Raw genomic sequence first — 21,820 nt, 5'->3', positions numbered from 1 at the left:
ACGTCTTGTCAACATGAGTGGGCAGTCTGAACAGACTCAGAAGGGATGTAGCTTGAAATTCTAATGGTAAATTAGCTAGCTATGCAACGAATGGACTGGATACTCAGGTCATTATTCATAGATTTTATGCTAAACAGCTTTTTTRAAATACAATAACATCTGGAGTCGTGAAAAGATCAATATCATGCATGTTATACATGCAGGAGAGATCAATTGCAAGTAACGTTACTTGGACTGAACCAGACTATGTAGCTAATTTAGCTAGCCTAGCTAAATTACCGGTGTTAGCAACTACCTGCTTCACCCTGGTAACGTTAGGCTAGCTAAAATGATAACTGGTGGTTTGTACCTGACGCGATATTAGCGCAACACATTTGTATTTACTCAAGGAGCTTGATAGCATAGCTAGCTAACGTTAAGTGGTACAGAAATAGCCGAAATCAGCTAGCTTCATTTGTTAGCTAACGTTAACCCTCTCGCGCACTGCTAAAATCACATGAAGAACATGCCTTGGGATGACTCATCTTTTACCCGACTGATGTTAAATGCAACTTTGTTGCTAATGTTTCCTTTAGTAAAACATTGAGTAGCTGCATGCATGTAAGTGTGGTATTTCCGTGAAGTATCCTTGTCCATGCTTGCCTGTGTATCTAACTAAGCTAAAGCTAGTTAACGTTAGGTAGGGACCCAAGATGGGTTTTAATTTGTCGTAAAAGAAGATGCTGACGCATGGTATGTATCTCGTCCTTTTGTGGCTATTCGGGATTAATATTATCAACAATGGCATTTGTTTGCTGACACTGGCTACATAGGAAACGGAAATATATGGATCCGCAGTTAAAAGGGAGAAGATTCCATTACTAGTGGCTAGTTATCGTTCTCTGTTTTGCCGATATTGTCTGCATAGCTAACTAATCGATTGCTAGCTGGATGACGAAGACACCTATTCTATGTGGATGAGACATTTCAATTAAAGTTATTGCTTGGCTATCTACCTATATGCCATCGCCCCAACAACCCATTTTTTTATCTGGTCAACTATGGCGGTTAGCTGGGTGAGTCTCCTTTCTCAAGCCGGGGACGTGGCTGCACCCGCCGCTATGTCCTCTTCCAATACGTCAGTGTCCGCCAGTCCCACGCCAGATGCGGACACCCGTGGCTGCGAGAACGGTGCCTTGATGGACTCTTTCGGCATTTTCCTGCAAGGCCTGCTAGCGATGGTGGCCTTCAGTACGCTGATGTGTGAGTACAGCCAGCCAGACGCACACCCTGACTGGAAATTTGACTTGTTTGTTCAYTATAGGCTTATTGTTGTAATTGAATAACCTGCTTAGGCTACTTGTTTTTAATTGTCTGTTTTCAATTGGCAAGAATCACTGGCAGTCATAGCATTCACTGTGTCTCAAAAGACTGGATTGGACGGAGTTACTTTGGACACAACAGACATCTATGTTGGCCCATCCCCTTAGTGTGCCTTTTTGGCCATGTAGTTTGTCCTCCCCTTTGATTCAGTGTCAATGTTGCCCTGGTGAAGAGGAACTTCAGTCACATCAGCAAGCGGTGAAGAATGTTCAGCTCAGAGCAGCGATGATGCCTGATGCAGCTTTCTAAGCAGGAATTGGCTGGGCCTGAGCCTGCATCAGTCACACAGCCCACAGCTTACATGCAGGGTGTGTCAGTAGTTACATACTCAACACATAACAGAGTAGTATGAGGGAGCCTGAAGTTACAGCATAACCATATGAAAATGCCACTGTAAACATTCGTTTGGGCATCACACTAGGAAAACGAGCTCCCCTTTTGACAGGTGACATAGACACATACTTTGCACACACGCATGCATGCACACAGTAAAGTACTTAACACACACTAGGAGATTGTTGTCTAGTGGTACCATGGCTGAAACACAAATTGAGGATTAGGGTATGTCCAGTAGATTAGTGACCAGTTGAGTCATAAAGCATTGAACCACTTCTCACCCAGCAATCAATCATGTGTAATGGGTGTTAGGAGAAGGGGGGGGGGGCATGGAAACAAGATTACTATTGTTGGGAACAGCCAGAGCTTTATTTGTCAGCCATTATGTCACGTTGAGAGAATACACACGCTCACACAGGGATTAATTAAAGTGTAGGCCTAGACTTTAAAATAACCCAGTGGCTTGTGCCTCTCGTACACATAGGGGCCTGAACCCCAGAGTAGCAGTCGGGCAGTTTCTTTCATGTAGGCTATTGTGTCTGTAGGGAACAATGTTTGAACACATTCTCCCAACCTACAGTATCTCTTCCCCATTCTTCCATAGCCAGGTTGGTAACCCAGGTGATAATGCTGAAAGATTCAGGTCACTGATATACCAGTCACGTGGTCAGGACAGTGTGATATGTAATATGACAATGCCTGGTGTAACATACTCATAGCACTAGCCGGTCCTCTTGATTACAGTGCTAAAGGCACATTTCTTTTAGCTCATAAGAAACAAACCAAGTATTTCCTCTGCTGACAGGCCAAGTGAGATTTGGCTGATAATGATAGTCACAGTAACATCAGCTTGACTACAATTTTAGTACAGTAGTGTGCCACTTCCTCTTTTACCATTCACCCTTCCTCTATAGTCTGACCTTGTGTTAACATGGCATCTCAATAGCTGACTTGTTAAGAGAATGTAGCCTAATGAACATTGTTTGGTTCAGTCTTAAGTCTATTAGTTAGGCTATGGTGCCAGGTGTAGCCTAGTTAAAAGGGAACACTGAACTGCATTTCCCATCACACTGGCCAATACTCATAGAAAAAGGCCCCTTACATGTCATGCTGATATGTTGACCATCATATTAAACTTGATGATGAAAATGTAAAGCCTAGTTAACTTCAGACTTGAGCAGTCCTAAATTAATTTACATGAATAGGCTGATTGAATCTACTCCTTGACATAATTAGGACAGAGGTACTGATTCATCCCACTGCTGTCGTGTGTGTCCGTGTGAGAAAGAGAGCAGCAGTCCTATATGTGACTCTCTGTCTGTCTCCTCTCCACAGTAAAGCGCTTTAGGGAGCCCAAGCATGAGAGAAGGCCCTGGAGGATCTGGTAAGACAGGAGCCATCTCACACCCACTCCCAACCAGTGTATTCAAGCTTATCCTCTTCAATATTTCTTATGACCTAGTTACAATGTGAACACTGAATTGCAACTAAGATAAACACAAGACTGGTGCATGTTGTAATGTTATGTTCAGCTTTTGAAACAACTTGAATGTTCAAAGAGTTTTAAAAATATCCTCCTGTCCTGGCCAACTCTTCCAGGTTCCTGGACACCTCCAAACAAGCCATTGGGATGCTGTTTATTCACTTTGCCAATGTCTACTTGTCTGACCTCACAGAGGAGGACCCCTGTTCACTGTGAGTCTCTGTATATTTGTATGTGTCCATCAGTCATTTTGTTTGTCTGACTGCGTATGACTGTATGTAGGATAGTCTCTTTATAACATTGTCTACCTCTTCTTCAAAAGTGCCTTCCTCACCATCTTAAATAAGCATGCCCCTTTCAAAAAATGTAGAACTAAGAACAAATATAGCCCTTGGTTCACTCCAGACTTGACTGCCCTTGACCAGCACAAAAACATCCTGTGGCGCACTGCACTAGCTTCGAATAGTCCCCGCAATATGCAACTTTTCGGGGAAGTCAGGAACCAATATACACAGTCAGTTAGGAAAGCAAAGGCTAGCTTTTTCAAACATATTTGCATCCTGCAGCATTAACTCCAAAAATCTTTGGGACACTGTAAAGTCCATGGAGAATAAGAGCAGCTGCCCATTGCACTGAGGTTAGGAAACACTGTCACCACTGATAAATCCACCATAATCGAGAATTTCAATAAGCATTTCTCTACGGCTGGCCACACTTTCCACCTGGTTACCCCAACCCTGGCCAACAGCTCTGCTCTCCCTGCGGCTACTGCCCCCTTCTCCTTCACCCAAATCCAGACAGCTGATGTCCTGAAAGAGCTGCAGAATCTGGATCCCTACAAATCAGCTGGGCTAGACAATCTGGACCCTCTCTTCCTAAAATTATCCGTTGTCGCAACCCCTATTACTAGTCTGTTCAACCTCTCTTTCGTATCGTCTGAGATTCCTAAAGATTGGAAAGCGGCCGCGGTCATCCCCCTCTTCAAAGAGGGAGACACTAGATCCAAACTGTTACAGACCTAAATCCATCCTGCCCTGCCTTTCTAAAGTTTTTGAAAGCCAAATGAACAAACAGATCATCGACCATCTCGAATCCCACCGTACCTTCTCCGCTATGCAATCCGGTTTCCGAGCTGGTCACGGGTGCACCTCAACCACGCTCAAGGTCCTAAACGATATCATAACTACCATTGATAAACAAAACAGTACTGTGCAGCCGTCTTCATCYACCTGGCCAAGGCTTTCGACTCTGTCAATCACCGTATTCTTATCGGCGGACTCAACAGCCTTGGTTTCTCTAATGACTGCCTTGCCTGGTTTACTAACGCCACTTTAAATGTGTACATGACACTGCAACAAAATTTCCCCATGGGGACAATAAAGTAAGTAAGTAACTACTTCTCAGATAGAGTTCAGTGTGTCAAATTGGAGGGCCTGTTGTCCGGACCTCTGACAGTCTCTATGGGGGTGCCACATGGTTCAATCCTCGGGCCGACTCTTTTCTCTGTATATATCAATGATATATATATCGCTCTTGGTGATTATTTGATCCACCTCTACGCAGACGACCCCATTCTGTGTACATTTGGCCCTTCTTTGGACACTGTGTTAACAAACCTCCAAACAAGCTTCAATGCCATACAYCACTCTTTCCGTGGCCTCAAACTGCTCTTAAACGCTAGTAAAACTAAATGTATTCTCTTCAACCGATCGCTACCCGCCCGCCCGTCTAGCATCACTACTCTGGACATTTCTGACTTAGAATATGTGGACAACTATAAATACCTAGGTGTCTGGCTAGACTGTAAACTCTCCTTCCAGACTCACATTAAGCATCTCCAATCCAAAGTTAAATGTATAATCGGCTTCCTATTTCGCAACAAATCCTCCTTACCCTCGTAAAACTGACTATCCTGACGATTCTTGACTTCGGCGATGTCATTTACAAAATAGCCTCCAACACTCTACTCAGCAAATTGGATGCAGTCTCTCACAGTGCCATCCGTTTTGTCACCAAAGCCCCATATACTACCCACCGTTGCGACATGTATGCTCTCGTTGGTTGGTCCTCGCTACATATTCGTTGCCAAACCCACTGGCTTCAGGCCATCAATAAGTCTTTGCTAGGTAAAGCTCCGCCTTATCTCAGCTCACTGGTCACCATAGCAATACCCACCGGTAGCACGCTCTCCAGCAAATATATTTCACTGGTCATCCCCAAAGCCAACACCTGCTTTGGCTGCCTTTCCTTTCAGTTCTCTGCTGCCAATGACTGGAACGAATTGCAAAAATCACTGAAGTTGGAGACATATCTCCCTCACTAACTTCAAGCATCGGCTGTCAGAGCAGCTTACCGATTGCTGCAGCTGTACACAGCCCATCTATAAATAGCCCATCCAACCAACTAACTACCTCATCCCCATATTTGATTTGTTTTTCTTTCTACTCTTTTGCACACCAGTATTTATACTTGCACATCCTCATCTGCACATCTATCACTCCAGTGTTAATTGCTCAATTGTAATTACTTCGCCACTATGGCCTATTTATTGCCTTACCTCCTTACTTAATTTTCACACACTGTATACAGATTTTCAACTGTGTTATTGACTGTACGTTTGTTTATCCCATGTGTAACTCTGTTGTTTTTGTCGCACTGCTTTGCTTTATCTTGGCCAGGTCGCAGTTGTAAATGACAACTGGTCTACCTGGTTAAATAAAGGTGAAAAAAAATAAAAAATACCTCAACCTTGAAGTAGGTAATGTCTCCTCTCTCTTCCTCAGTTACCTTATAAACTTCCTCCTGGATGCGTCTCTGGGCATGCTGCTGATCTACGCCGGGGTGAGGACTGTCAGTGCCATTGTAGAGTGGAGGCAGTGGGATGCTCTACGCTTCGGAGAATACGGTGAGGATCAGGAGAGTGTGTGTGTTTGTTGGTGTGGATGAGATCCTTTCACCCTGTAGTACACATGATGTCCAGAAGAGGGCAGAGGCTACCTCGTGCACTGCAGTGCTGCAATGTCATCCAGATCAAACAGTTGATCACTGTTAACTTGTTCAACTGAGGCAGAGTTTATGGATGCCACAATGAACTTTCCCTGGTTCTTTGATTTAAAGACACAATCTGCAGTTAAAACAATTACAAAGCAGTCACCCTGCTTCTGTTTTGGTAAAAGGCTGAGATGGGCCTYGAGAAATGTAACCACTCAACAAATATTCAGAGAAGTGAGGACATTTTTGCCGGTCCTCACTTGTAAAATAGTATTTTAGGCTTTGGGGTTTGGGTTAGAATTGGGTTTAGGTTTAGAGTTAGAGGTTAGGGAAAACAGTATTTGGAGTMGGATTCAATTGTTGTTCCCAAAAAAGTCCTCACAAGTATAGTAAGAGATGTGTGTGTGTAGGAGAGCCCGTGCAGTGCACTGCGTGGGCGGGCCAGTGTGCTCTCTACATCCTCATCATGATGTTTGAGAAGGTCCTCATCATCCTGGTCCTACTCATCCCCCAGTGGAAGAAGGTGAGTAAGGGGGCATATTGGGTAGGGTCCTGACCTATGACCATTTGTATCAGTTCATTTATATTATCCCTGTGGGAAGTGTATGAATTCTAACAGTACTGTAAAGTTTGTCTGTTGTTTTAACTCGGTTGTGTTAATGTTTTTATTTCCTGTCTTGTTTGTTGTGCTCATTCGTGTGTCTGTGTATCACAGCTGGCTCTCCTGAACCCCATAAACAATCCTCAGTTGGAGCTGGCCATCGTCATGCTCATCGTCCCATTCTTCGTTAATGTAAGTTAAGTGTGCAGTGCCTCCGTGAGGCAGGGCTCTATGAAGAACATAGTATCATATGGAATGGTATTACTTCATAGGTTGTTGTTTGCTACAACTATGTGTATTTGATGTTCTGTTTGTTGACAGATTTTAGCCAGTTAGGTTTGTGGTGTGTGTGATCAAACTGTCTCAGTCGTGTGTCTGGTGATGTACTTGCTCAATGGGCTGTGTACCATATGTTGTCCTCAGGCCCTGATGTTTTGGGTGGTAGATAACTTCCTGATGAAYAAGGGGAGGACAAAAGCGAAGCTGGAGGAGCGGGAGGTGGGGGATGATGTGCGGGGCAACCGTAAGGTGCGCTACAGACGGGCACTRTCCCACGACGACTCGGAGTCTGAGGTAAGACCTGGACCCCGCCACTAACACAGGGCCATTTATAAAGTCATGGACKAAAAAAWWMMWAAAACACAATCATACATACATTACACACACAAGCTGGTTTTGGAAAGAGCTCGGGAAAATCCTTAGGGGGAATATCGACTAAAGTCCTTGATTTGATTCTGAGCCTTGTCCACCTCTCCTCCTTACCCCCAAAATCCCCCTCCTTGTTAACCCTGTGTGGCCTCTCGCTCTCCTCCATTGCCTCGGGCTGATGTAGCCACTGTGCTAAGCTACATCCTCCCTGAACTCCACTGGCTGTGTAGACAAACCCTGCCCAGCACCAGCAGGAGCCTCACTCTGGGCTGTAAATCATTCCACCTGGTGCCCATGATCAGTCACTTTACAGGCCTGTAATTTCCTCCACAGACCAGAGACAACCACTACACTCACAAACATTCATACATTAAGTCATTTAACAGTCTGCCTCGAGCAGGGGGAATTCTTATGAATCAGAAACTGTAAAAACAAACTGCACATCCGTTATAAGGAGTTTTTTTCGAGTCCAGAGTTGTTGCTTTGGTATCAAAGGTTGAGCTGATTGTGAAACCTAGGCAATTGGTTTCTTCAGTAACAAGAGGGTAACTCATGACTCATCCATAGCAATTTTTATTTAACCTTTTATTTAATTAGGCAAGGATTACCGACACCGACATTCCCTCTTATTGAGGCAAATTTGCTTACGTCTGTAATATTAGGTGATTAGGCTACACCACTTTCCTGAATATTTTTTGGTTCCAAAACAATTATTTGTTTAGAATTAATATGCATTTGCATGCTTCCTGCAATGAAAGTATCTACCCTGTCCCTGTTTTTCGTTTCCAGCTCGCACTCCCTCTCCCCCCTTTGCACACAGAGTGAAGGGAGAGATGCATCCTGATAAGCACAAGCATACGACTGTTGAGGAACAATTTTAAATGTAAATACGGGATTATTAAAAAATTAAATAAAATTAAACACTTACTGTTAGGGTAAGTGAACCTATTAAGCCCACTTTTATCTTTGGATATYGGTATTTTTCTTTAACAAATTCTGCTGTTTTAACTAGAAGTCGACCGATTATGATTTTTCAACGCAGATACCAATTATTGGAGGACCAAAAAAGCCGATACCGATTAATCGGACGATTATTATTTTTATTTTGTAATAATGACAATTACAACAATACTGAATGAACACTTATTTTTACTTAATATAATACATCAATAAAATCAATTTAGCCTCAAATAAATAATGAAACATGTTCAATTTGGTTTAAATAATGCAAAAACAAAGTGTTGGAGAAGAAAGTAAAAGTGCAATATGTGCCATGTAAGAAAGCTAACGTGGTGGAAGTTCGTGTGGCTTCAGGAGACATGAGAAATATGAAAGCTGGTGGTTCTTTAAACATGAGTCTTCAATATTCCTAGGTAAGAAGTTTTAGGTTGTAGTTATTATAGGAATTATAGGACATTTCTCTCTACGATTTGTATTTCATATACTTTTGACTATTGAATGTTTTATAGGCACTTTAGTATTGCCATGTGTAACAGTATAGCTTCCATCCCTCTCTCGCCGCTACCTGGCTCGAATCAGGAACACATTGACAACAGCCACCCTCGAAGCAGCGTTACCCATGCAGAGCAAGGGGAACAACTACTCCAAGGCTCAGAGAGTGACGTTAGCGCTCAGCCCTCTGACTAGCTAGCCATTTCACATCGGTTACACCACCTAATCTCGGAGTTGATGGGCTTGAAGTAAAACAGCGCAATTGCTTCAAGAAGAGCTGCTGGCAAAACGCACGAAAGTGCTGTTTGAATGAATGCTTACGAGCCTGCTGGTGCTTACATCCTCAGTCAGACTGCTCTATCAAATCATAGACTTAATTTAAACATAATAACAACAGAGAAATACGAGCCTTAGGTCATTAATATGGTCGAATCCGGAATTATCATTTCGAAACAAAACGTTATTCTTTTCAGTGAAATACGGAACCATTTCCGTATTTATCTAACGGATGGCATCCTAAGTCTAAATATTGCTCTACATTGCGCAACCTTCAATGTTAGTAATATTATGTAAATTCTGGCAAATTAGTTCGCAATGAGCCAGGCGGCCCAAACTGTTGCATAACCCTGACTCTGCGTCCAATGAATGCAAGAGAAGTGACACAATTTATTTGGTTTAATATTGCTGCTAACCTGGATTTCTTTTAGCTAAATATGCAGGTTTAAAAATATATACTTTGTGTATTGATTTTTAAGAAAGGCATTGATGTTTATGGTTAGGTACAGGTTGGAGCAACGACAGTCCTTTTTTCGCGATGCGCACCGCATCGATTATATGGAACAGCAGGACACGCTAGATAAACTAGTAATATCATCAACCTGTGTAGGTATAATATGTAAGTTTTATGATTTGATAGTTTTTTTTATAAGTTTAATGCTAGCTAGCAACTTACCTTGGCTTCTTACTCAGCTCCTCGTGTACCCGTGACAGGTGGCTAGATGCAGGTGTTAGAAGGTAGGCTTGCAGAAGATTGAATCCCTGAAGCTGACAAGGTAAAAATGCTGTCGTTACTGCCTCTGAAAATCGAAGAGCGACAATTAAATCGTTCTTGCTGAAGCCCGACCCGTGTTCTAGGCCGTCATTAGGCCGTCATAAATAAGAATGTGTTAACTGACTTGCCTAGTTAAATAAAGGTGAAAACAAAAAAAACTGATTATGAAAACAATCGGCCATTCCGATTAATCGTGCGACCTCTAGTTTTAACCAATCATCTGGTTATATCCATAACAGTTTTTTTCTTCCAAGCCAATCAGATGTTATTGACAGTTGTGTAAGTTCCCACTAGTAGCCAATTTCAAAGTTGCAAAAGGTGTGGACTAACATTGAATTCTTACTTACAGGCCTTTCCCAACAATACAGAGAAAAACAACATTTAGAAATAATAAAATAGTCAAACGTAATAATACATGTTGTTCTTAGGTCTCTCTTTATGTAGTGTTGTCTCTTGTCGTGATGTGTGTTTTGTCCAATATTGTTATATATACAGTGGGGAGAACAAGTATTTGATACACTGCTGATTTTGCAGGTTTTCCTACATACAAAGCATATAGAGTCTGTAATTTTTATCATAGGTACACTTCAACTGTGAGAGACGGAATTCTAAACAAAATCCAGAAATTACATTGTATGATTTTTTAAGTAATTAATTTGCATTTTATTGCATGACATAAGTATTTGATCACCTACCAACCAGTAAGAATTCCGGCTCTCACAGACCTGTTAGTTTCTTTTAAGAAGCCTCTGCTGTTCTCCACTCATTACCTGTATAATCTGCACCTGTTTGAACTCGTTACCTGTATAAAAGACACCTGTCACACTCAATCAACCAGACTCCAACCTCTCCAATGGCCAAGACCAGAGAGCTGTGTAAGGACATGCATGGGATAAAATTGTAGACCTGCACAAGGCTGGGATGGGCTACAGGACAATAGGCAAACAGCTTGGTGAGAAGGCAACAACTGTTGGCGCAATTATTAGAAGATGGAAGAAGTTCAGATGACGGTCAATCACCCTCGGTCTGGGGCTCCATGCAGATCTCACCTCGTGGGCATCAATGATCATGAGGAAGGTGAGAGATCAGCCCAGAACTACACACAGCAGGACCTGGTCAATGACCCTGAAGAGAGCTGGGACCACAGTCTCAAAGAAAACCATTAGTAACACACTACGCTGTCATGGATTAAAATCCTGCAGCGCACGCAAGGTCCCCCTGCTCAAGCCAGCGCATGTCCAGGCCGTCTGAAGTTTGCCAATGACCATCTGGATGATCCAGAGGAGGAATGGGAGAAGGTCATGTGGTCTGATGAGACAAAAATAGAGCTTTTTGGTCTAAACTCCACTCGCCGTGTTTGGAGGAAGAAGAAGGATCAGTACAACCCAAGAACACCATCCCAACCGTGAAAGCATGGAGGTGGAAACATCATTCTTTGGGGATGCTTTTCTGCAAAGGGGACAGGATGACTGCACCGTATTGAGGGGAAGGATGGATGGGGCCATGTATCGCGAGATCTTGGCCAACAACCTCCTTCCCTCAGTAAGAGCATTGAGATGGGTTGAGGCTGGGTCTTTCCAGCATGACAACGCCCCAAACACACAGCCAGGGCAACTAAGGAGTGGCTCCGTAAGAAGCATCTCAAGGTCCTGGAGTGGCCTAGCCAGTCCCAGGACCTGAACCCAATAGAAAATCTTTGGAGGGAGCTGAAAGTCCGTATTGCCCCCAGCGACAGCCCCGAAACCTGAAGGATCTGGAGAAGGTCTGTATGGAGGAGTGGGCCAAAATCCCTGCTGCAGTGTGTGCAAACCTGGTCAAGAACTACAGGAAACGTATGATCTCTGTAATTGCAAACAAAGGTTTCTGTACCAAATATTAAGTTCTGCTTTTCTGATGTATCAAATACTTATGTCATGCAATAAAATGCAATTAATTACTTAAAATGTGATTATCTGGATTTTTGTTTTAGATTCCGTCTCTCACAGTTGAAGTGTACCTATGATAAAAATTACAGACCTCTACATGCTTTGTAAGTAGGGAAAATCAAAATCATCAGTGTTTCAAATACTTGTTCTCTCCCACTGTATATATATACACTGCTCAAAAAAGAAAGGGAACACTAAATAACACATCCTGATCTGAATGAATGAACTATTCTTATTAAATACTTTTTTCTTTACATAGTTGAATGTGCTGACAACAAAACACACAAAGTATCAATGGAAACAAATTTATCAACCCATGGAGGTCTGGATTTGGAGTCACACTCAAATTTAAAGTGGAAAACCACACTACAGGCTGATCCAACTTTGATGTAATGTCCTTAAACAAAGTCAAAATGAGGCTCAGTAGTGTGTGTGGCCTCCACGTGCCTGTATGACCTCCTACAACGCCTGGGTATGCTCCTGATGAGGTGGCGGATGGTCTCCTGAGGGATCCTCCCAGACCTGGACTAAAGCATCCGCCAACTCCTGGACAGTCTGTGGTGGTGGCGTTGGTGATGGAGCGAGACATGATGTCCCAGATGTGCTCAATTGGATTCAGGTCTGGGAAACGGGCGGGCCAGTCCATAGCATCAATGCCTTCCTTTGCAGGAACTGCTGACACACTCCAGCCACATGAGGTCTAGCATTGTCTTGCATTAGGAGGAACCCAGGGCCAACCGCACCAGCATATGGTCTCACAAGGGGTCTGAGAATCTCATCTCGGTACCTAATGGCAGTCAGGCTACCTCTGGCGAGCCCATGGAGGGCTGTGCGGCCCCCAAAGAAATGCCACCCCACACCATGACTGACCCACGCCAAACCGGTCATGCTGGAGGATGTTGCAGGCAGCAGAACGTTCTCCACGGCATCTCCAGACTGTCACGTCTGTCACATGGTGCTCAGTGTGAACCTGCTTTATCTGTGAAGAGCACAGGGCGCCAGTGGCGTATTTGCCAATCTTGGTGTTCTCTGGCAAATGCAAACGTCCTGCACGGTGTTGGGCTATAAGCACAACCCCACCTGTGGATGTCGGGCCTCATAACCACCCTCATGGAGTCTGTTTCTGACCTTTTGAGCAGACACATCACATTTTGGCCTGCTGGAGGTCATTTTGCAGGGCTCTGGCAGTGCTCCTCTGTCTCTTCTTGCAACAAAGCGGAGGTAGTGGTCCTGCTGCTGGGTTGTTGCCCTCCTACGGCCTCCTCCACGTCTCCTGATGTACTGGCCTGTCTCCTGGTAGCGCCTCCATGCTCTGGACACTACGCTGACAGACACAGCAAACCTTCTTGCACAAGCTCGCATTGATGTGCCATCCGGGATGAGCTGCACTACCTGAGCCACTTGTGTGGGTTGTAGACTCCGTCTCATGCTACCACTAGAGTGAAAGCACCGCCAGCATTCAAAAGTGACCAAAACATCAGCCAGGAAGCATAGGAACTGATAAGTAGTCTGTGGTCACCACCTGCAGAACCACTCCTTTATTGGGGGTTCTTGCTAATTGCCTTTTCCACCTGTTGTCTATTCCATTTGCACAACAGCATGTGAATTATTGTCAATCAGTGTTGCTTCCTAAGTGGACAGTTTGATTTCACAGAAGTGTGATTGACTTGGAGTTACATTGTGTTGTTTAAGTGTTCCTTATTTTTTTGAACAGTGTATATTTTTTAATCCCAGCCCCCTCAGGAGGGCCTTTTGCCTTTTTGGTAGGCGTCATTTGGTATAATAAGAATTTGTTCTTAACTGACTTGCCAATTTAAATCCAATGAACATAATTAGTAACAATAATTTATACAAGGGGTACCACTGCCGAGGTAATTGAGGGATATATGTACATATAACTAGGAATAAAGTGACCGATTTAGTAAACCGCAGCAACAGCGTATGTGATCAGTCCAAAAAAAGTTAGTCCAGGTATCTATGTGGTTAACTATTCAGTCTGGGTTCTACTAAGCTAAAAACAATTCCATATGTTAGATCGTAATACCACAGATCATTTAGCTATTTGATTTAGATTTTTAGGACCCCTTTAGGTATAAAAAATTATACAGTACTAGTCAAGTTTGGACACACCTACTCATTCAAGGGTTTTTCTTTATTTTGACTATTTTCTACATTAGAATAATAGTGCAGACATGAAAACTATGAAATAACACATGGAATCATGTAGTAACCAAAACCGTGTTAAAGAAATCAAAATATATTTGAGATTCTTCAAAGTAGTCACCCTTTGCCGTGATGACAGCTTTGCACACTCTTGGCATTCTCTCAACCAGTTTCACCTGGAATGCTTTTCCAACAGTCTTGAAGGAGTTCCCACATGCTGAGCACTTGTTGGCTGCTTTTCCTTCACTATGCGGTCCAACTCATCCCTAARCATCTAAATTGGGTTGAGATCGGATGATTGTGGAGGCCAGATCATCTGATGCAGCACTCCATCACTCTACTTCTTGGTCAAATAGCCCTCATACAGCTTGGAGGTGTGTTGGGTCATTGTCCTGTTGGGGGAAAAAATGATAGTCCCACTAAGCGCATACCAGATGGGATGGCGTATCGCTGCTTAATGCTGTGGTAGCCATGCTAGTTAAGTGTGCCTTGAATTCTAAATAAATCACWGACAGTGTAATCAGCATAGCACCATCACACTTCCTCCTCCATGCTTCACAGTGGGAACCACACATGTGGAGATCATCTGTTCACTTACTCTGCGTCTCACAAAGACACGGCGGTTGGAAGCAAAAAATCTCAAATATGGACTCATCAGACCAAAGGACAGATTTCTACTGGTCGAATGGCCATTGCTCGTGTTTCTTGGCCTAAGTAAGTCTCTTCTTATTGGTGTCCTTTAGTAGTGGTTTCTTTTCAGCAATTCGACCATGAAGGCCTGATTCACGCAGTCTCTACTGAACAGTTGAGGTTGAGATGTGTCTGTTACTGAAACTCTGACGCATTTATTTGGGCTGCAATCTGAGGTGCAGTTAACTCTAATGAATGTATCCTCTGCAGCAGAGGTAACTCTGGGTCTTGCTTTCCTGTGGCGGTCCTCAAGAGAGCCAGTTTTCATCATGATTTTTGCGACTTCCCTTGAATAAACTTTAAAAGTTTTATGAAATGAAAGTCAGTCAATGCAGATAATGTCTTAAAATAATGATGGACTGTTGTTTCTCTTTGATTATTTGAGCTGTTCTTGCCATAATATGGACTTGGTCTTTTACCAAATGGGGCTTTCTTCTGTACACTAACCCTACCATGTCACAATACAACTGATTGGCTCAAAAGAAGGAAAGGAATTCCACAAATTTTAACAAGGGACACCTGTTAATTTTAAATATATTCTAGATGACTACCTCATGAATGAAGCTGGTTGAGAGAATGCAAAGGTTGGCTATATAGTTGTTTAACACATCTTGGTTACTACCTAATTCCATATGTGTTATTTCATAGTTCTGATGTCTTCACTATTCTACAATGTAGAAAATAGTAAAAATAATAAATAACCCTGGAATGAGTAGGTGCTTCCAAACTTTGGACTGGTACTATGTATGTATATATTTATTGTTATCAAGACAAATGGGTCAATTTATATTGTTGTTACTTTTTGTCCATATCACCCATCTCTAATAGCACTATTGACATTGTTGAGTGACTAAAGTCGCTCTGGATAATAGCATCTGCTAAATAACTTGAATGTATATAATAGCGGTGAGGGCATCGAATCCTTACTTCTAGACCACCAGGGAGCTGTATCTAATCTTAGGAATGCATGTCCTATGGCATTACCGTCACACAGACTTTGTGGCACTACACACGACTGGCCGTGGCATGTGTGATGGGAGTAGTTTCTCATAGACAGCTGGATGTAGTGTAGCAGACTGCCACCACGTTGCGCACTTCCTCCAATCAGAAGAACCATCTGCAAATCACCAGTGGGGCCCAAACCCACTTAAATTAACCTTCCTGTACAGGTGTACACAGAGCATATATAGCTTTAGTAATCTGCCTCAAGCTATATAAAAAAAATGAACAGTCTGTCTACATGGAGATTAAGAGCAGTGATCTTATAGAAGGTGGAAAATAGCAGGCTTGTTTTTTAGTGATGAGTTGGACCTAGTTGATGCTGACATATTGGTTATGCTGTAAACAACCCCGATGGCAACCCTCTATACTACACCCAGATACTTTGACAGACTTCTCTGTCCAGTGACATTTGTTCCTTCCACTTTCACACCTCCCTGGTGGTCTAGTGGTTAGGATTCGGCGCTCTCACCGCCGCGGCCCGGGTTCGATTCCCGGTCAGGGAACAAGCTTTTTGTTGTTTCCAAGAATGCCCGTCAACGGTAGCCCAGTCATCACAACTATTCTTTTATTTACACTCTTGAGTACTTCTCCTTTTACCTGTTCACTCAGATCTTGAAATACATMTGTATTCAGACCCCTTGACCTTTTCCATATTTTGTTACGTTACAGCCTTATTCTACAATGGATTAAATAGATGTTTCCCTCATCAATCTACACACAATGCCCTTATATAGACAAGTGTGTGCCTTTCCAAATCATGTTCGATCTATTGAATTTACCACAGGTGGACTCCAATCAAGTTGTAGAAACATCTCAAGGATGATCAATGGAAACAGGATGCACCTGAGCTCAATTTCMWGTCTCATAGCAAAGGGGCTGGATACTTAGMTAAATAAGGTATTTCGGGTTTTATTTTTAAGACATTTSCAACAATTTCTAAACCMGTTTTCACTTTCATTTTGGGGTATTGTGTGTAGTTTGACGAGGGGAAAAAAACWATTTTAATACATTTTAGAATAAGGCTGTAATGTAACAAAGTGGAYYAAGTCAAGAGGTCTGAATGCATTCTCAATGCACRGTATGCATGTGTATTTTAAGATCTGAATGAACGGGTAAAAGCAGAGGTACGCTAGTGTAAATAAAAAATGTTTGATGACTGGGCTATGGTTGTCGGGCCTTCTTGGAAAGYATAAAACGTGTGTTCCCTGACCGGGAATCGAACCCGGGCCGCGGCGGTGAGAGCGCCGAATCCTAACCACTAGACCACCAGGGAGCTCTGTGTGGAGCCTGAATTTGTCAGATGGAATGCGTGACAAAAGGGAGGCGCCTCTCCAAAAGAGATGTAATATACCAGACTGCCACCAGGGTGAGCACTTTTTTACCCTAAGCAATCAGCCCCTACCCCCATCTTTCCACCCCTCTGAGGCAGATGGATGAAGAATGATGTGTTTCTTCTGACATGGGAGATTTGCTGGCGGCTGTGAGCATTTAAACTCTGGGATTCAACTCATTTGACCCATATCTCAGTGTTCTTTGAATATCATCCATCCAGGCTGTGTGACTTCCTTTTGTCTCATTTCCAATCTCTCTCTCGTTCTCTCTCTCAGATCCTGTTCTCGGCTGACGATGAGATGGACGACTCGGAGGAGGAGGATGTGCGCCGGCTCACCGGCCTCAAAACGGTCAAGAAAAAGAAGCACCGTATGGGGATCCCTGTTTAACCTGGGCCTACCCAGGCTGACCTGGTCTAACCCACTCCTGTGTCCACTCGCCTCACTTCACGTCCCCACTCTCCCTCTCCAGGCCCGCTGCCCTGACTGGAGCCTCCTGGGAACATGTCGTCTAGATTCCTCTAACAGCAGGCTAGCATTGGTCTTTGTGAGTAGGGCGCCTCTGTAGGGAGGTGGGATCATGGAGGACTGCAGATCATGGAGACTATTGGACTGCCTTTACTACACATTCACATGGGACTCCTGCAGCCTCTACACTGGGAATAGAAACACTTGGGAAAGTATTTTGCTGCAGCTAACCACATCTGAMATTTCACCATAGATCTATCACTTATGGTCGTGACACTCATTGAATAAATTAATTGTTATGATTGTGGAAAACCGTTAACACTGGTGTATTATAGGAACGTTTGGGTCTGGTTGAGTGGGTGACGCAGTATAATTGCTAGCACCCCTTCACTGTGGTTCCACACAAACTCTTAAGAGGCCCAGGATAATATTAACTGCATCAGGTTAAGCTGTGAATGGTTGTTWCTTTTTCTGTGGTTTAACAGGTGACCTCTGTTGGATGTAGAGGGAGAGATCAGGCACCTGGGATTGCACTCGGCCTTTTCCCCTGCCTTCAAGCAAACCTCTGTCATTTTAACATTTTAATACATTTGATACTTATCTTRCGAATCTAAAAGTGATTGTATTCCTCATTTAGATTCCGTATATAAAATGTATGTCTCTTCCTCAGCTAGGCTGACTGCAGTGGCTTGTTATAAGAGTTGGTGGAGGTGTGTGTCTGTCTGTGTGAACTTCCCATTCATGCATGTGCGGGAATGTGGGAAGTTTAGGATAATGCTCCTATGGAGGCTTTGCTCTGTAAACATGCAGTGTTTTATAATAACCACAACACTCACATTTCTAACTCCTCTAAGCCTATATCATGACTGCAGAGGGAGGACGGGTCAAGACAGTGCAGCTTGGCTGTGTGTGTCTCAACCATGCACCACCCAACCTTAACCTAAGGGACTGAGACCCCTATCCCAGTGACGGTACAGCCAGGCTTTAGGTCTGCAGGCCTGGATCGGGCCCTTCTCTCCCTGTGTGTGTGACTTAGCTAGGATCTCTTCTGTTACCTATTTATTCCTTGTCTTTGGTGTGTCCTGTATTTTTTTACAGTTATTTTGGGCTAAAACCATGAGACTGAACCTACACCATGTGTTCTTAATTCAGAGACAGTAGATATGGGACCTGAGGGTGTGTCCTCACAACCAATGTTCAAACTCTCTGCTCTTGCCCACATCACTGGTCTAAGGATGTTCTTTGTTTGTTTTGTGTTTTTGTATTTGTTTTGTTCATTCTTTTTTTTRMKSAKWYTGRSRSTGTGAATTTACCGTGTTTGTGGATGTTRGTCTTGTGCCTCAGATCTTCAGACTTGCAGTAGCATTCAGTTGGTTTGGCTCAGATGTTGAGAACTTGACAGAAACACAGACCTCTAGACTGGGAGTGACTTTTGGACCGGTGTACAGTGGAGAGAGCAGTGCGGGTATGTTTGTATGTTTGTGTTTGTGTGTGCAGTGTTGTAGTACTCGAGACTGGTCTCGAGACCACATATTGAGTGTTTCGTTCTTGTCTTGGTGTCGGATACATTTGTACTCTGTCTTGACTCGGTCTAGAACAGTGACGACTCGTCATTTCTTCCCGATACCAGCAGAGTAAAAAAATAAAACATAATTATCAACTTCCATTCAGTCAGTACATAAAACCACTTCGCCAGGCCAAATATACAGTGTATTCAGACCCCTTGACTTTCCACATTTTGTTACYTTACAGCCTTATTCTAAAATATATATAATTTTAAATCCTCATCAATCTACACACAATACCCCATAATGACAAAGCGGAKACAGATTTTTTTGCAAATTTATTCAGAATAAAAACTGCTACCTTATTTACGTAAGTATTCAGACCCTTTGCTATGAGATTTTGAAATTGAGCTCAAGTGCATCCTGTTTCCATTGATCATCCTTGAGATGTTTCTATGACTTGATTCGAGTCCACCTGTGGTAAATTGATTGGACATGATTTCGAAAGGCACACACCTGTCTATATAAGGTCCCACAGTTGATAGTGCATGTGAGAGCAAAACCAAGCCATGAGGTTCAAGGAATTGTCCGTAGAGTTCCGAGACGACAGGATTGTGTCGAGGCACAGATCTGGGGAAGGGTACCAAAAAATGTCTGCCGCATTGAAGGTCCCAAATAACACTGTGACCTCCATCATTCTTAAATGGAGAAGTTTGGAACCACCAAGACTCTTCCTAGAGCTGGCCAAACAGCAATCAGGGAGAAGGGCCTTGTCAGGGAGGTGACCAAGAACCGACGGTCACTCTGTGGAGATGGGAGAACCTTCCAGAAGAACAACCATCTCTGCAGCACTCCACCAATCAGGCTTTTTTGGTAGTGGCCAGACATTCCTCAGTAAAAGGCACATGACAGCCTACTTGGAGTTTGCTAAAATGCACCTAAATGACTGACATCATAAACAAGATTCTCTGATCTGAAACCAAGATTGAACTCTTTGGCCTGAATGCCAAGCGTCACATCTGGAGGAAACCTGGCACCATACCCAAGAAGACTCGAGGCTGTAATCGCTGCCAAAGGTGCTTCAACAAAGTAATGAGTAAAGGGTCTGAATACTTAAGTAAATTATATATATATTTTTTAAATAAATTTGCAAAATGTCTAAATCAGTTTTTGCTTAATATGGAAATAGTCAAGGGGTCTGAATACTTTCCGAATGCGCTCTATACACTCCTTTCTTAACATTAATATCTTAACAGCCATGTTTGAGCAGTGGTGAACCTATAGGCCTTCAGTGTGTGACATGTTTGTGATTCTGAAAGGACAGCAAGCGTAATACCAGCGCACTCATGTAGGAGTGCACTTTTTGTAAAACACAAAGGGCCGGTGGTGTAGTGGACAGTATACGCAGGTATAAGCCATATCCCACTTTTTTTCAGTGGGCATTGCTTATACTCAACTACTTAATCCCTACTGATGCGTATCAGTGTAGTGGAGGTATACGACTTATCAATTATGTAGTACAATAGATAAATGATGCACTAAGTAGCCTACACAATCGCAAAGCCTGTGAAATATATTCACATGCGCTCTGCACACAGCCTAGTTTCAGAGGAATATCATCTGCAGGTAGCAAGAGTGTTCAGCTCTCAACTGGTTTTGGCATGGAGCAGCTCACAGAAGAATGACATCCGTAGCCAGTAGGGTAGGAAAGACGTTTCAACTTATATCTACCAGTAAATGCTAACTAAGGCATCAATAGATATGCAAACCAGGTGTTGAGAAAAAAACTATTTGATGTGCAATTGTCATCATGAGCTGTTTGCATCAGAGGTGTAGACATGGATGGGCCTGGGTGGACAGAGGCCCACACACTGGGGAGCCAGGCCCTGACAGGCCCACCAATCAGATTGAGTTGACTTAGACATCAGTTTTTTTTTGGGGGGGGGGGGTTTGAGGTTGAAAATCAGAAATCTATAGGAAAACTCGTTTAAAAAAATTTAAAAAAACACACACAAAACAGGAAAACATTTCACACAGAGTGGGTGCTTTTCTTCGCTGGGCGGGCTGTTTGGGAACTTTTTACAACATTAGAGTATATCCACTACTCCAGGCACCACTACACCACTGCATAGGGATGATGGAAAGACAGCAGTCACACACAGCATGTTAAAGGATGAGCAGTCCATAAACTCTGACATAATAAGCCTGTAGGTCCCAATAATAAGAATACAAAAACGCAACCATTAAGCATTTCCCAATCGAAATGTACAGCTATTACTTCACGTTTGCACACAGAGTAGCGGTGACCTAAAGTTTAAAGTGGAACTGACAGCATTTTAACTACTTTGCAGATATAAAACAGAATCATATCAGTCAAAAATATCTAATTCCCAGTTCATGCGACAAAACCAATTAGGGTTTTAAAAAATGGTTATATTTGACTCAACGTTCCATGACATACACTAAGGCATTGTTGGCAGAGTAGATGGATGCAGTCAATGCATGATTAATAAATTCACCAATAGATTTCTTGGTAGTCCCAAAATATTGCTATCAGGTTGTAAATCACAGCTGGTCTGGTACATTGTTTGCTGCCTCCATTCGGGATGCACTGTTTCAGTTTCAAACACTCATATTCTGAACAAAAATGTACAAATGTAACTAAGGCTGGGAATGTCAATACAATTAAACTAGCAAGGGCAATGATCAAGTTAGTCATAACGTGGCTAATAGCCAGCGTATCTATTTATGTATCAAGCTAAAAACACAGCCTAACGTTAACTAGATAGGAGGATCTTTGGGGAGTGGGTGA

The 21,820-nt window shown here is 43.0% G+C and overlaps 1 protein-coding gene and 2 non-coding genes across 3 annotated transcripts; 2 read left to right on the top strand and 1 right to left on the bottom strand.

Moving 5' to 3' along the window:
• Positions 1-21: 21 nt before the first annotated feature.
• LOC111969927 (store-operated calcium entry regulator STIMATE) lies at positions 22-19,169 on the top strand. The gene is made up of 8 exons (XM_023996323.2): positions 22-1,242; positions 3,034-3,082; positions 3,298-3,393; positions 5,965-6,086; positions 6,583-6,695; positions 6,888-6,965; positions 7,197-7,346; positions 17,312-19,169. The coding sequence occupies exons 1-8, from the start codon at positions 1,041-1,043 to the stop codon at positions 17,423-17,425; spliced, it is 924 nt and encodes a 307-aa protein (XP_023852091.1). The 5' UTR covers positions 22-1,040; the 3' UTR covers positions 17,426-19,169.
• Positions 16,136-16,207, top strand: trnae-cuc (transfer RNA glutamic acid (anticodon CUC)). Its single transcript has one exon. It is a non-coding gene; the product is annotated as a tRNA-Glu (tRNA).
• Positions 16,906-16,977, bottom strand: trnae-cuc (transfer RNA glutamic acid (anticodon CUC)). The gene has a single exon. It is a non-coding gene; the product is annotated as a tRNA-Glu (tRNA).
• Positions 19,170-21,820: the final 2,651 nt, after the last annotated feature.

The sequence above is a fragment of the Salvelinus sp. IW2-2015 genome, linkage group LG11, assembly GCF_002910315.2.
Source record: "Salvelinus sp. IW2-2015 linkage group LG11, ASM291031v2, whole genome shotgun sequence".
Classification (NCBI taxonomy): domain Eukaryota; kingdom Metazoa; phylum Chordata; class Actinopteri; order Salmoniformes; family Salmonidae; genus Salvelinus; species Salvelinus sp. IW2-2015.
This window is presented reverse-complemented; position numbering and strand designations above follow the sequence as displayed.